This window comes from Petromyzon marinus, chromosome 9 (assembly GCF_048934315.1).
Source record: "Petromyzon marinus isolate PM22_M1 ecotype Great Lakes invasive population chromosome 9, UKy_Petmar_22M1.pri1.0, whole genome shotgun sequence".
NCBI lineage: Eukaryota > Metazoa > Chordata > Hyperoartia > Petromyzontiformes > Petromyzontidae > Petromyzon > Petromyzon marinus.
In genome coordinates, this window is record NC_133675.1 from 11,917,376 (window position 1) to 11,932,052 (window position 14,677).

The following is a 14,677-nucleotide window of genomic DNA, read 5'->3' on the forward strand; positions in this document are numbered from 1 at the left end:
TAATTTACTATACACGTAACGGAACATCCAATCAGCTCATGATAAAAAGTATAGGTCCCTTAAAACTGTAAATACATAATATTGTCATAAACAGATCATACATACTCAAGCCCGATGTGTAAAGTTATTGCCACGAAGATCCTTGGGTTTGAATCCCGAGAGCGGCTCCTAATTAAAGCAGCTTCTCAAGTGTTGTGAGTTGATGATCTCAGCCTGGTCACCAATCCCTGTTCAAGATCATCCCATCAAATTTATATTGGGTTTGCACTTGATTTGGCTATATTTCAACGATGAGAATTAAAAATATTCTTTAAAAAATTTTGGTTTTACAATGGGAGCCGTCCTGTAAGAACTCTCTTATGCGATACATTCACTGACACGTAAGGATCTATGGGAGATTTTTGAATAGAGATTTCGTATCATGACGTGATTCCGATAGCACGATTGGAATAAATTAAGAAAAATAATAGGTAAACACACGACCCCAATACCAGTACAAGAAGCTCAGATCTTGTAGACGTCGTCTTTAGTTTTCTTTAGTCTTTTGCTATACGGCAGGCATTTGACTTAAACTCCCTCCATTCAGTCTGATCTTGAACATTCTTTTTCATTTCACCGTACATACCCTTTTCCGTAAAGTCGTAAAATGTTATTGTCTTGGTCTTGTCAGGATAGTTCTGATTATACGTACTGCTCTCTACTGAATCTGCTCTAGAATTCATAATTACTCTTTCTCTAAATTCAACTGATCCAACATTTACCACATCTCTAGACTTTCCAGTCTTTTTACATATTAGTTTCTCAAAGTTTCTGCCATATGCAACACTACACTCCACACTAGATTCTTCACGAGTCTCTTTTTCAACTGTCTGCTCATTCGCCTTGTTAGCACCATTGTTCTCTCACTGAATGCCACTATTCCCATGACAATCCAGCCAGTAATCTCCTTCAAGAATATGCAATCTTCAGTTATAATATTTCCAAATACAATCGTCTCAATTGTTATCTATGATATCCATCCACAGTAATTTATTCCCTTTTCCAACATTTACACGTGATGTTCACGACCAATATTTTGGTGCTCTCATTCTCACTCCATGGGCTGTGTGCCCTGAATAAAGTTACTAAACACCCCGATTGGCTGGGAAAGGCATAGTTTCGTAAAGGCTTTCCAAAGGTCTTGAATAATTTATGAAAATCTGAATTTTGTCCCAGTTTAAAATGTTCTGGCCCCATTGCTCGACTCATGACATTGTGAAAGTGCTGGGCTGCCTGAGTAATGGGTCGGGTTGACAGAAGAGTACTCGGGGTCTATGGGCAGTAGGCAGGGACAGCTTCAGACAGAGCAAAAAGGCCACTGTCAGTGGGGCAAGTGGTCTAGTGCGCATGGTTATTGAGAGTGGGCATGGCTGCTGACAGAGGAAGGGAGGGGCTTCCAGCTTACCATGTGTCCTTCTTTGAATTAAAAGTGTACGGGAAGACGCGCTCTAATGTTACCAACATGGCACCACTCGTCTACATTAGAATTTTTGCTGTCGCTAACTAACTTGAAAAATATATTTTCACGGACTGAATCGTAATATTTCTCATCGTTGCCAAGCACTGGCCCAAAGGGCCCAAAACGTCAAGTGTCCAGCAACGAAAAGCAGTATCAAAGTTGTAACCGATAAGAGTTAACACGTTTCTTGAATTGAGCAAGGTTACACAAGCTTGGGGAAAGAGATAATGGGAGGACATTTCAAAGTCGAGAATTGCAAGCTATAAAGGTAGATGTCGATCCATCCATCACGCATAACGGCTGTGAAGAAAGGTATTTTTTTGGGCTAGACACATGACTAGAAAGGGATGATCGCCGATGAACGAGGCTGGTGGTGGATGACCGGCAAAGCAGAGAATGCTTTCGCGAGCCAGCCACTGCGGAGATGGAGCAATGGGGTCAGCTCATGTTACAGGAGTTATATGAATTATGGCATCGAAGGACCATGACGGATGGCAAACGTGTGGGGAGGCCATCATCCAGCAGTGCATAGGCCACATCTGCTAATGATGAGGGGATGTGGTGGACCGTTATGCATTTGTGTGACTAAACTAAATAATTGTATTCTTAGCTCTTTCGGTAAAGTCACGTTGAAGAGAAACAATAAAATAATAAAATATATATAAAACAATAAAAATTCTCACGTTTCGACCATAACACAAACGGCCGTTTGTGTTATGGTCGAAACGGCCGTTTGTGTTATATTTTATTATTTTATTGTTTCTCTTCAACGTGACTTTACCGAAAGAGCTAAGAATATGAATTACTGCAGTCACGAAAGCTTTAAATAAAAATTTAAATAATTTGTATTTACCAGGTAAAGGCCAGAAGTGACCTGGCGTTAAAGTGGCTTATCACGTGGGAAATTTTTTAAGCCAAATAATCTAAACGCATGTTTCTAAAAGTGGAGGGAAAACCCAGAGGGCTTGGAGAAAAATCCACACGACCACGGGGAGAATATTCAAACTCCTAATATGTAACAGGCATCAGGGTCGGGATCTAACCCACGACCGCCTGCATACCAGGCAAGGGAGAAACATCTCGCCACTGCGGCGACCAATTCACACGAACAGGAATTATGTTAACATATTATGCGCGTGGTGACACGAGTTATGTCAACTTAACAGTCACGTAAATAGGTTACGTCTAACTCGTCGGCTCTCTCGACCAATGTCAACCATAAAATCTGTCTGCCGCCTGATGATACCGGTTGTAATTACTGGAAAAACGTCGTACTCAAGATTGTAAATGTTGTGGATTTGCTCTCCAACACAACGGTGTGCTGTACTAGTAACGAATTGGCATGTTTTGTTTACGTGACAAGCCTTACTAATTGGCTGTATCGGGTGGTGGCAGGTTTATTGACACATATGTATTATGGAGGTTACGTCTACACAAGACGTCGAATTAAGTTCATGCTTATGCGAGGCGGAGATTGCTTTTCGTGTGATCACGTTTAGTCTCGTGTTGTGAAAAAGGAAATTAACTCCGAGGCATGAGGCAAGCAAACTAAAACTTTACTGGACTGCAAGGAGGTAACACCATGTCAATAGCCAACTAAAAATAGTGGAGGCTCGGCTGCATGGTGTTGGTGCCATGACGGGTATGTGTTTCACAAGCGCAACACAACATTCTGTCGACTCCGCAAGCGTTGAAACTGACCCTGATGTCAGGCGGCGCATTGGAGCAGCGGTGACTGCGAGAGCGCTCGGTGACTTATCCCTCCCTGCCAGCCATCTCTCTGCCACTGAGAGAACGGTGGGCCGAGGAGAGTCAACAGGCAAGGATACCGTACCAGCACAAATATATATTTAACCCAAGGCTGCGCGGCTGCACTCTACAGACATCATCATCGGTACGTGGACGCAACTCCGAGAGGCTTCGTGTTTCGTGTCTGCGCGTGTGTGTGTCGGTGTGGTTTTTTAGTGCAGCCGTTTCACGGCGTATGCGGCAGCGGTGATTTTAAGGCCACGGACATTGCTTTGCCGTGCTGCTGTGCTGGCGTGGACTGCGCCCGGGGCGCGTGAGATCGGTCGTGCCGAAACGCACACACACAGGGGGTGGGGGATCGATACGCTTTTGCCTTTCAGGGGGTTGGGGAGGGGTCATTGCAGGGTCGTTTTGTCTCGTCGCTTATCCACACCGGACAAACATCCTCATCTCGGTCTCCGCTGACAACGTGCCTATCTACCTACTCATAGCTGCGGATCAGGCCCGTTGCGGTCAATGATGATGATGACGACGACGCTGTGAGTGTTGGTGCGTTGAGCGCCGCTTCGAATGCGTCTTTAGGATTTGGTCCCATGGAGTTGAAGTTGATCGCATAACATTTGTGAAATATTATTGTTATTATTATCCAATCGAGTATTGATTTTATGTATTTTTTTTACATGTTGGTAAAAATGTTGATACAAAATTTGGAAAACACACATTTACGACGTATGTACAATATAAGTCCACCATGGATACATTTTCGCCAAACTTGATTTACGATTTATCTTCCAACATTAGTCGTGATTGGGAATCGAACTAAATTTGTAGGGCTTATGTTTGTATGTCGAATTTGTTTCGCACCGTACATAGCCAACCATGCTAATCATAATACACCACGCTAGCCAACGTGTCACTACTTCACTGCTAAGTAATTTATATATGTATTATATACATAAATTACTAAATGTAAGGTGGGTCCTTGGATTAAGAAATGCTAACAGCTGTAATTGCCATATTTTATAGTCAGTGTGGTTGCATTGCCTAAACCACATACAATTGTTTAATTAATGTATCGATGGTGACCTCATGAGTAATATATCCATTGGTCTTCTTTGGTTCTTTCGGTAAAGTCACGTAGAATGAGAATAAAATAATAAATTGATAAAATAAAATAACACAATAATATTCTCACGACGTTTTGGCCACAACATAAGCGGCCTTCATCAGGTGAAGGGACGAGACTGTCTGGTAGGACACTCCAGCGCTGTCCTACCAGACAGTCTCGTCCCTTCACCTAATGAAGGCCGCTTGTGTTGTGGCCGAAACGTCGTGAGAATATTATTGTGTTATTTTATTTTATCAATTTATTATTTTATTCTCATTCTACGTGACTTTACCGAAAGAACCAAAGAAGATGAATCCTTGCAGTCACGAAAGCTTTAAATCGAAATTTTATATCCATTGGTCTTTAGCACTGTTGAATATAAATTAACAATGTTTTTTTTACAACTCTTAGAGTTGCACAACTACTATTAAGCATTCCGAACTTGCATGTGTGTTTTTTTAACAACACTCTTCAAGCACTACCATCACGTGATGGCCTTGTGTCCTCTGGGAAGAGTAACATCTAGCATACAGCCACTGCTCAAACACAAGTATATTTTAAGCGACGTGTGCGGCATTTAAACGAAATGTCAGGAGAGACCGTTAATATTGTGTCCATTATTTTACGACTTTATGTCTCCAATCCAACTTTTAACAAACATCGTCTCATGTGGCTCAAAATTATTTTGGTGAATACACGACTCCTTGTTAGACTCGTTTGAAATGTGTTTTACTTTTTCATGAAATCTCAGTGTAACTTACGGTTTTGTCAATGTTTTTGTATTCATATATCAATATATATTGTTGAGGCATTGATTTGAAAGAACTCGAATGACTGCATCAATTTCTCCTGAGTCAAATGCATATTTCATATTCCCCAAATGCTCGGCATGATAGTACAGTATTTTATATTCATGAGTGCTTTCCAGAACTTATTTTTATACTATCATATGTATATGGTCAATTATAGAGAATCATTCCCTTAAACCTGGCTTGGTCAATGCATATGTAGTGGCCTTATTGACGTCGGAGACTGGTCACTTGAGGCAACACGTATTTATTACAGACGCTTCAATTACAGTGGCGAATCTGATACTTGAAGAGGTAACGGCCAAAATTTTGATTTAAAGCTATCGTGACTGCAGTAATTCATATTCTTAGCTCTTTCGGTAAAGTCACGTTGAAGGGAAACAATAAAATAATAAAATATATTGTTTTGTGTATATGTTATTATTTTATTGTTTCCCTTCAACGTGACTTTACCGAAAGAGCTAAGAATAGGTAACGGCCTCTTCACCCGTACTCTACAGAGGGAATGCTCCCCGAGCTTTAGCCCACGCTAGCTCCCTGGTTCCCTCTATCCTGGTCCTCTCTCAGGAGGCTATCTGACCTAGCCCAGCTTCGGCGCAGGTCCCGACCACCAGCCACACGAGTCCGGCCCTCAGAAGGACATCAGCCCTCGCGGCTCTGGTGTCACACCCTGGCTTGCTTTGCCCGGCCCTCAAAAGGACAACGGGCCAAAGGAGTTCCAGGGTCTGGCTAGTCGATCTTCTTTCTTCACTGGCTCTTCATCTTGTTTGAGTCGAACTGCCTCTCAGCTCCCCAGGTCCCACCTTTTATACTGTCCCTCACTGAGGGGTGGGGCTGGGAGGGATCACAGCGTCCCCCACAGCCCCCCAGGGTGGTAGCCGTAGCGGACGTGGTTGTGGCCACCACCCTACAACCGCGTGTCACCCTCCCGTAACACCTCTACACATATACTAATATTATTGTAAGGCGTCTTCCACTAATGTCTCAAGGTGTCTGAGACATAAACAAATTACATTCCAGCTCTCAATATTTCAATATTGGTAAATCATTTTTACGTGATAATCTCATAGCATAGTGAATATACAACTGTCACCTCTATTTAGATTTGAAGCTTTCGTGACTGCAGGAATCCATACTCTCTGGTTCTTTCGGTAAAGTCACGTAGGTATAAAATAAAAATCCTTTACCGAAAGAACCAGAGAGTATGTGTCACCTCTATTCTTTAAGATAAATGTGCCACTCGAATAATTTTTCAGAAGTCCTGTGAAAATCTTTTTTCACAGCAATTCTTTTTTTCACAGAATAAATTAGGGGGTGGGGGGGGAAGACCAAACATATTAAGCATGCAAATTAACAAAAATGAAGAGTGCCACAATTTGTATGCACGAAGAAATAAATTTAGTTAATATGACATAACATACGTGCAATTTAATGAAGGATCACACGTATGAATGTCGTGAATAAACAAACACAGGTCGATGGCTTTAGATTTTCTAATTTGGTTCTGACAGTGATGATGGAGATGCTGCCTAACTATGCTTGTGACAAAAACGTGACTTGTGCCTGTCTGGTAAACACGTGGTCTCGCTCCCCCAAGGCCTTACCCAGAAGTGTAAAGCAAACTCATCGCCATGTCGTCCTGGTGCGAGAGCATCAAACAGCAGCAGAACCCTTCTGTGAGCGTCGATGGGATGATGACAGCTCGCAAGTACAAACGGGAGGCGTGCCACCGGTGAGAGTGCTCCAGGTCGCTGTCGAGAATTCATTCACACAAGAGGGCACAGCTAAAGAATCTGCGTTCATGATTGTGGTGACTTTTTGACGGCACGATCCGACATAAGGACAAACCTTCCAACTTCTTTACCTGAGTATGAAATATGATTACAGTGCAATTACACAGGTGTAGTGGTGTATTCACACGGAGACTTTGAGCTTTTCTCACGTGTCATTGTATTTCTTCCCACTAACACAATGCGCCCTTGCTCCGAACTCCCTCTCTCTATACTCCGCTAGCCTGTCACTTGATACTCCACTAGCCTGTCACTCTTCTCTCACACCTCCACCCTGGTCCTTGCCCCCAGCGGGGGATCAGCCAACACCGCTGGGGAGGACGAGGTGTGGAGGGCGATGTCCCAGGCTTCTTCTCCCCGGCTCTTGTCCTCTTCGTTCCTTCAGCTCCAACCGTGTTGCTCCGCACACACCCTGATATCCCCCTCCTCATTAAGGGTCCTCAGTTACCCACCATTAAGCTGGAATCTCAGCGGCGCCTCCTGCAGTGCTTTCTCTCTCTCTCTTATTGCCTCAATCTCCCGCCTCTCCGGCGTCTACCCCGTGTTTCCATGCTCGCACCTGCCTGTCCCCAAATGCACCCGCTTAATTACTGCTTCTCCCCCTAATTGCTGGCGCCTATTTAGCGGCTACTCCATGTCTTGACGCTTGTACCTGCTCACCATAAAATGCACTCGCTGTTTGCAAACCCCGTGCGTTACGCCACTACACAGGTATGCATCAATAAAGATATATTCTTTGATTTCAATAGCACGATTTGACTTTTAGTGCTCATTTCGTTGATATGTGTTATGAAATGAAAGTTCGCATGCCCTCTAGATAAAAAAAAAATGTTTTTTTTGCCTTTCAAAAAAAATCAATACAAAGAGCAGAAAATTTCCATCAAATCCTGCACAGAAGTGTACTCCTACAACATTGTAATTTTGAAACGTAAAAAGCAACACACATTTTATTTATTTATAACCGAGACATGGGTACTTTTTTTGTGGACCAGTAGAGTTTTTTTTCTTTTTGTATAACATGTGGCTGAGTAAATTATTAAATGAAATAAAAATGGGATGACGTAAATGCATTTCTTTTTTACAGCATATGACTATCGGTGTGGCTGAAGTGATCCCCCTAACCTCTTGCGAAACAGGATGGTGTTATGATGATGACGATAATGTAGTGCATTGATTTGTTTTCGTAAAAAATATTTCATAAACATATCATTCGCTTGTGACCAAATCACTCAGAATTCACGTGATCTTGTCAGATCTCAGGAGCTAAGCAGGTTTATTACTGGATAGTTCTTGGGATGGGCGACCACCATACGTTGTGATATATTAGCTGTTGCGGGGTTATGTTGGAGGCAGCAGAGGGTAGTGCATTAAATCCACCGTTATATATCCATGCTCCCCGCCTTCAATACGCACTGACCAGCATGGTGAAGTATGGTCAAAGAAACCCCCATGACCCACACAGTGTGGGGAGGTCCTCATCTAGTAGTGTATCGACAAAGGGCTGAGGATATGATATAATAGTTTGTATTTGGGTTATACATGAGTTCTCACTTAATTGTGATCACAGGTATATGACTGTGCAGCAACATTATTTGAGCCAGAGTAATTAAGTGTTGTCCACATCTTGAATAAGCTGCTAAAATCACTTTCTTAACCTCCACATTAACTTATTTTCTCAGTGTTTGCCTGTTTGACTCATGATCAGTATACGTTTTATTTATATATTTACGTTTAAACAAAAAATTATGGTGACCATAAAAAGAAAGCTACACTCAGGTTTATCTGCCAGAGTGCACAACCTCCAAACATGCAGTGGATCGTACCAATGTCACCATCGTCTCCATCGCAAGGGATTGATGAAGCCCTCCTGATAACACGCACAGTATCAGCAACTCTACCCTGTGGCTTACTCGTCATCGACAAAGGACACACATTTGTTGGAAATATTACCAATTGCGTTCAGGTGCTGTACTCAAAGTCATTTTTTTTCCTTTCCTGAACGCATCGTCACGAGAAGGCAACGTTTGGGTTGTTTCAAAGTTCAACACAAAACTCGTCATATTGCATTGGCAGTGGTGTACAATCATAAATAAGACATACTCAACACTTTCATCAAGAACAAACGTATACATATGTAGTGAGTTTAACCGAGTTGCAGACGCACTTCTTGGAGGCAACACATTTAATAAAAACAACACACGGGGTACTACCCCTTAACAAGACAACAACCTATCTGTGGTGGTGGACCACCAGGCTAACTACACGAATTACACTGGAAGTAGCTACGACGGACCGGACCCCAGCTTGGGTCCAGGTCCACGTGTTGGTGACTTTGTAGAACGTAGATTTCTTCAGGATGAACAACAGCCCCGGTCCCTCTGGGGGACCCGGCTTATATTCTCTGTGGCGTGGCTAGCCCCGCCCTTAGCCACGCCCACCTTCTAGAATCCTCTAGCAGGATCTCGATCCCTGACACGTGATCACCCCTAGCCCCGACCTGGGGGCCCTGTGGAGACTTTACCGGTCACGTGTCCTTCGGGGTCAACCAGAGTGCCATGGCCTATAGTAACCCCATCCGTTTAGCCGGCACCCTGACACCCCATCCTGTAGGGGTCGGCACTGCACACAGAGCGTGGTACCATCCAGCACTGCCAGTCAGTGCTCACCGAGCCCCTCTAGGGCCGGTACTACACGGTCTACACCCACACCATAGTGGCGTCTGTGATGTCGTTACATTGCACGCCGTGACTCTCGAGAGCCGGCATTAAACAGTGACATCCGCGATGTCACTACACATGTATAACACTGAATGTATTTTTTTGGCCTTTGCACCCCCCCCCCCCCCCCACCAAAAACATATCCACATGTCTAATCGGTAACGTTTTTGGGCAAGGGCCATAAACTAAACATATCTCACCTTTTATATAGTGTGTGTGTATACATGTGTGATTTCCTCTTTAGGGGCCACCCATAAATGACGTCACGCACCTAGGGGGGGGTGGTCAGACATTTGTGACGATGTGTGACGGGGGGGGGGTGAGAAATGTGACGTCACATCAAAATGCGCAACTTTCAATAAATATAGACAACACGTTCTACTGAATTAAATAGACTTTTTAATTTTGATTTAAAGCTTTCGTGACTGCAGTAATTCATATTCTTAGCTCTTTCGGTAAAGTCACGTTAAAGGGAAACAATAATCGCTGCCCGTGGCGCTAACGTTTTTTTTTGTAAATAAATGAATACACCGTTTAGAAATAAATAAATAAATAGATGCGGACCGACACTTCTTTCAAATGTTTCTTGCCGCTGCTTTTCACACCTGATGATAACTGTTTGTGTTATGGTCGAAACGTCGTGAGAATTTTCTTTTTTTGTTTTATATATATTTTATTATTTTATTGTTTCCCTTTAACGAGACTTTTTCATGTTTTCTCCTACAACATCAGAGTGCAGCGCCACATTAAATACGCACTACAATGACAATAGTTTAAAGCGATTTGAAGCATGTGTTATTTTTGGGGGGTGGGGGGGGGGCAGAGCTTTGTGACGTCATATTTGAGGGGGGGGTCTGACTTTTTGTGACGCCGTGTGACGAGGGGGGGGGGGTCAAAAATCGTCCAAAATCGCGTGACGTCATTTATGGACGGCCCCTTAGCACAGAGTTATGATAATTGTGTTGAGCTTTTTCAACACAATGCTTTTTTTGGACGAGTATGCATTATCCACATATGTACAAATATAAACACTGAAATTTAGTTTTTATCTTGGCGTGTCATATAACCAAAAGCACAATTAAAAGTATTTGTATTTGTTAAAAGTATTTATTCTTGTTTGATACATGCAGATCTTCTATCCCTAGTCATATCTGTTTTCCAATTTGGTTTACAGCCGATTCTCAATTCACCGCCAAATGAAGGCCTACACAAATGCCACGTCGATCAATCACGGGGAAGGTCCGTGTGGGCTGGTGCAGTGGTGCTCAAGGCCGATTCAAATATCACTCACCACTGATGATAGCCCTGGCTGAGAATTCGAACTTTGGGTACTATATAACTGCAGCACCAAGAGTAAACCAAATCTCACAAGAGAATACCCACTCATGGGTCTGCACGGATGGGTTCATGAACTTAAATATATGATAACTAAGTGTGGTAGGTTTAATTTTATAGTGTTAAACCTACTTATTCTCTGCTTATCCTTTTGTAGGATTTTTGTGAATCGTAGTTTAGCAGTGGAGAGGATACGATGTTTTGGTTTGGAAATGGACTACACACTGGCAGGTAAGAACAAAATGCACGTGGCATATATTTAGACTTAAAACTTTTGTGATTTCAGGAATTCATATTCTTGGTTCTTTCGGTAAAGTCACGTAGATAGAAAATAAAATTAAAATAAAATACAATTTTTTAAATAAATAAAAAATAAAAGCAAAAGAATACAACGACGTTTCGATCGCAACACAAGCGGTCTTCATCCGGCGGAGAGAACAGAGGGGGCAAGCCTCAAAACGCAACTGCTTCTAAGGGCTTTCAGAGTGAACAAAGCTGTGCGGCTTAAACAGCGTTGGTGGGGCAGCCAGCACCAATGTAGGAGCAAAGCACCACAAGTACAAGTAGCACAAGTAAAGCGAGTGTGTTAGACAATGGGGGGAGGGAGGGGGCAGAGACAGGGGGAGAGAGAGGGGTGTAGAGATGGAGGTGGAACTGAAGGCGAGGGCGCAATCCAAGTGTGTTAGACAATGGGGAGAGAGAGGGGGGGGGGGTAGCTACACCCCTATCTCTACCTCCCCCTCTCTCTCCCCGTCTCTGCCCCCTCCCTCCCCCCAGCGACCGCGATTGGCGGTGGGTTTCCACCAATTAAAGAGCAGCCACGGCCGAGGTATTGGTCCTAACATGTTTCAGATCTGCCTTCTGTTCTCGGACTGTGTTCGTGAACACAAGGCAGATCTGGCTGATCATTGTTTTAATGCGGTGGGCTCACACGATATTGATTTATCTCAGACTAAGGTACTTTGCAAACCCATTGGCTATCAACAAAGATTCGTTCATGAAGCCATCCATATATACAGACACAGACACAATTTCAACTGAGAAGATGGGTACAAACTCAGTAATCATTGGAAGGACGTTATCAACCAGTTTAAGTCAAAACTGGCCATGATGTTCCCATCCTACCACCTTCCGATGTTAGTTGTTATTTTCTACTCTCCGATTTTACATTAACAGGTTAAATTTCTCACACCAACACAGCCACCTTCGTGCGCCGTACCTCGACGTGGCGGTGGCTCTGCGATCTCCCATCAACATGCTAATCTCTCACATTAACATAGCCACCTCAGCACGCTAGCCATGGAGGCCGCTCACCGATCTTACATTAACATGCAAATGTTTACCTGGCAGCCCTTTAATTGGTGGAAACCCACCACCAATCGCGGTCACTGCCCATCACTTACATTAACATTAGCTTCCCCGCCCATGCTGCTGATATTTGGGCTACGTCCATTTAAAACCTTTAGAAACAGTTTGCCTTTAGAAGCTAACAACCTTTTCCTGATGACGACCGCTTGTGATGCGATCGAAACGTCGTAGTCTTTTGTATTTTCTTTGAACCTATCGACGTAATTTTACCGAAAAACCCAAAGAATGTTTAAGTCACCTTTCTAACTCACTATTGGAGACTCAGACCCTTTACAAAAGGGCAAATGGCTGTGGAAATATGAACATGATGTTTCAAATATTTTTCCTCTTTCATGCTACAATGAATGCAAATTTGTTTCAATCATTTATACAGGGCACTCTAGTTTGTTTTCATCACACCATGCACCTTTCACCCAATTGAGCATAGCTCATGGTGTGATGAATAGCAGCATTGCCTTAAATCATTAATAGCCACGTTACTGCATCCAAATTAGAAACAGTTCAATTGTAAATGAATTTAGGGTATTAGACATAGCCACTGCTGGCAGTAACACATGTGACGTCCCAAACAATATCATAGCCAATTGCATTGGCTCAAGTTCAAAATGCACAGTCAAGGTTTCCTCGACAATCAATACTGCGATGTACTTTAAATGTTTTTTTTTTACCAGGAAAGGCCCACTGAGCTATACAGCTCTTTTTTCAGAAGCGACCTGGCTATCACGAATAATAGCTCAACAAAGTGGCCTATCATGTGAAAATGTATAGCAGCCAAATAACGCATGTTTTTAAATGTGGAGGGAAAACCCGGAGGACTCATAGAAAAATCCACCCGACCACGGTTAGAGGCTGATAAGCTGAAGCATTGATCGGCCATCCTAATCGTGCAGGAGTGCTTTCACAAGACGTGGTTTATTGTTCTACGTGCGTATGGCTTTCGTGCTCAGAATGAGGGCCTCCCATTAGCTGATGCCGTACAAGATCAGTTCAAAAGGTGGCATAGTACAGGCTGCTTATCAGAACTGTGTCAATGTGCTGGGCTGTGAGGCGGGTACCTGATATGTCGCTGGCACCCGTGGTCCACAGATGACTTTATCACATTTATTGTTCGTGGAAGTGCCCAATCAAGTGAAAGGTCAAACGTCACCTTTGCACAACTTTATGCTTGGCACCTTTACCCTGTTGCACTAAAGTGTTCAAAAAGTACTCTGCTCATGGTCTGGAATTAGCCCTTTGCACTCATGTCTTGATGTGGGTTCATGTTAAAAAAACACGTGGACAGGTCCATTTGTTCCTGGATGCTTCTTGTATCACTCATTTAATATTGGTTAATAATTTTCTCACGTTTTCCTGCAGTTGCATGTATACCCTTTAGCCGATCACGCATGCACCATGTGGGCAGTCGCATGATAAGTAAGGAGGAATATTCAGTGCTTGTTACAATAGCTTTCTGGAAGTGACCTGCAAGTCCAATATAATGGTTGCTCTTTTAAACATATGCATTCTTTCTGGAAGAATCGGTGGTGGAAAATATTAACTTCTGAAGCTTAAAACATAAATAAGCTCCCATTTTAGTGAAAGACTTGATAAACATTCTCAATGAGTATTTTACTGTAAATATTTTTTTTCTCTAATTGCGAATTAACAAAAAAAACAAACACATGAAGAAAGTATACAGTATTGTGACATTTCATTTGGATTGGAAAAATCGTCAAGATAATTACAGAGAGCAGTCCTTAATTTACCTTGTGGACTTCTCACCGTATTTAAGTGCTTAGCGGTTGAACATATTGTACACTGATAATTATTTTTTACCACCTGCACAAAGAGAACAGAGGACTGTCTGGCGCGTCACGACAACAGATTCCCTCCCACAGTGTACCGCTCACCAGAGTACGAAGCCCTGGAGTTTGATCTGACCATCGAGCGCTTGGTGTCCATCGGCTACCCTCAAGAGCTGCACAACTTTGAGTACGATCCCGAGTTCCCCATCAGGTGAGGATGAACCCCTCCTGGCCAGTGTCGGATTAATGCGGGGCCTTTAGAGGGCTGCTAAAGTTATCTTATGACCATTGAGCCCCCCCCCCCCCCAACCAAAAAATAAATATACTGCTTTATAATGGTTTAAATGCCATAATGTAGCAAGATGATACATCCTACAGTGTAATTTGCTTATTTAAACCAAAGCATAATTGTGTGAATTACTACCAGTTATATATAGCCAAAATTAAAATAGTTTTGTTCGTGTTAACTTTTACTTAACTTTATAATTCGCATATCACATTTAAAAACTACACCTGAAA

General features: G+C 42.8%; 1 protein-coding gene across 4 annotated transcripts in view; it reads left to right on the plus strand.

Moving 5' to 3' along the window:
• Positions 1–3,086: 3,086 nt before the first annotated feature.
• Positions 3,087–14,677, plus strand: part of LOC116940516 (cytosolic purine 5'-nucleotidase-like) — a 49,221-nt gene continuing 37,630 nt past the window's right edge. Inside the window, exons 1-4 of one of the 4 annotated variants that reach the window (XM_032950432.2) lie at positions 3,087–3,392; positions 6,762–6,896; positions 11,164–11,237; positions 14,252–14,369. In XM_032950432.2, coding sequence (XP_032806323.1) covers positions 6,796–6,896; positions 11,164–11,237; positions 14,252–14,369 — 293 coding nt within the window. In that variant the 5' untranslated portion in view covers positions 3,087–3,392; positions 6,762–6,795. Of the gene's footprint in view, positions 3,393–3,640; positions 3,787–6,761; positions 6,897–11,163; positions 11,238–14,251; positions 14,370–14,677 lie in introns of those variants that run through there. The other 3 variants (XM_032950435.2, XM_032950434.2, XM_032950436.2) reach the window with 3 other exon arrangements.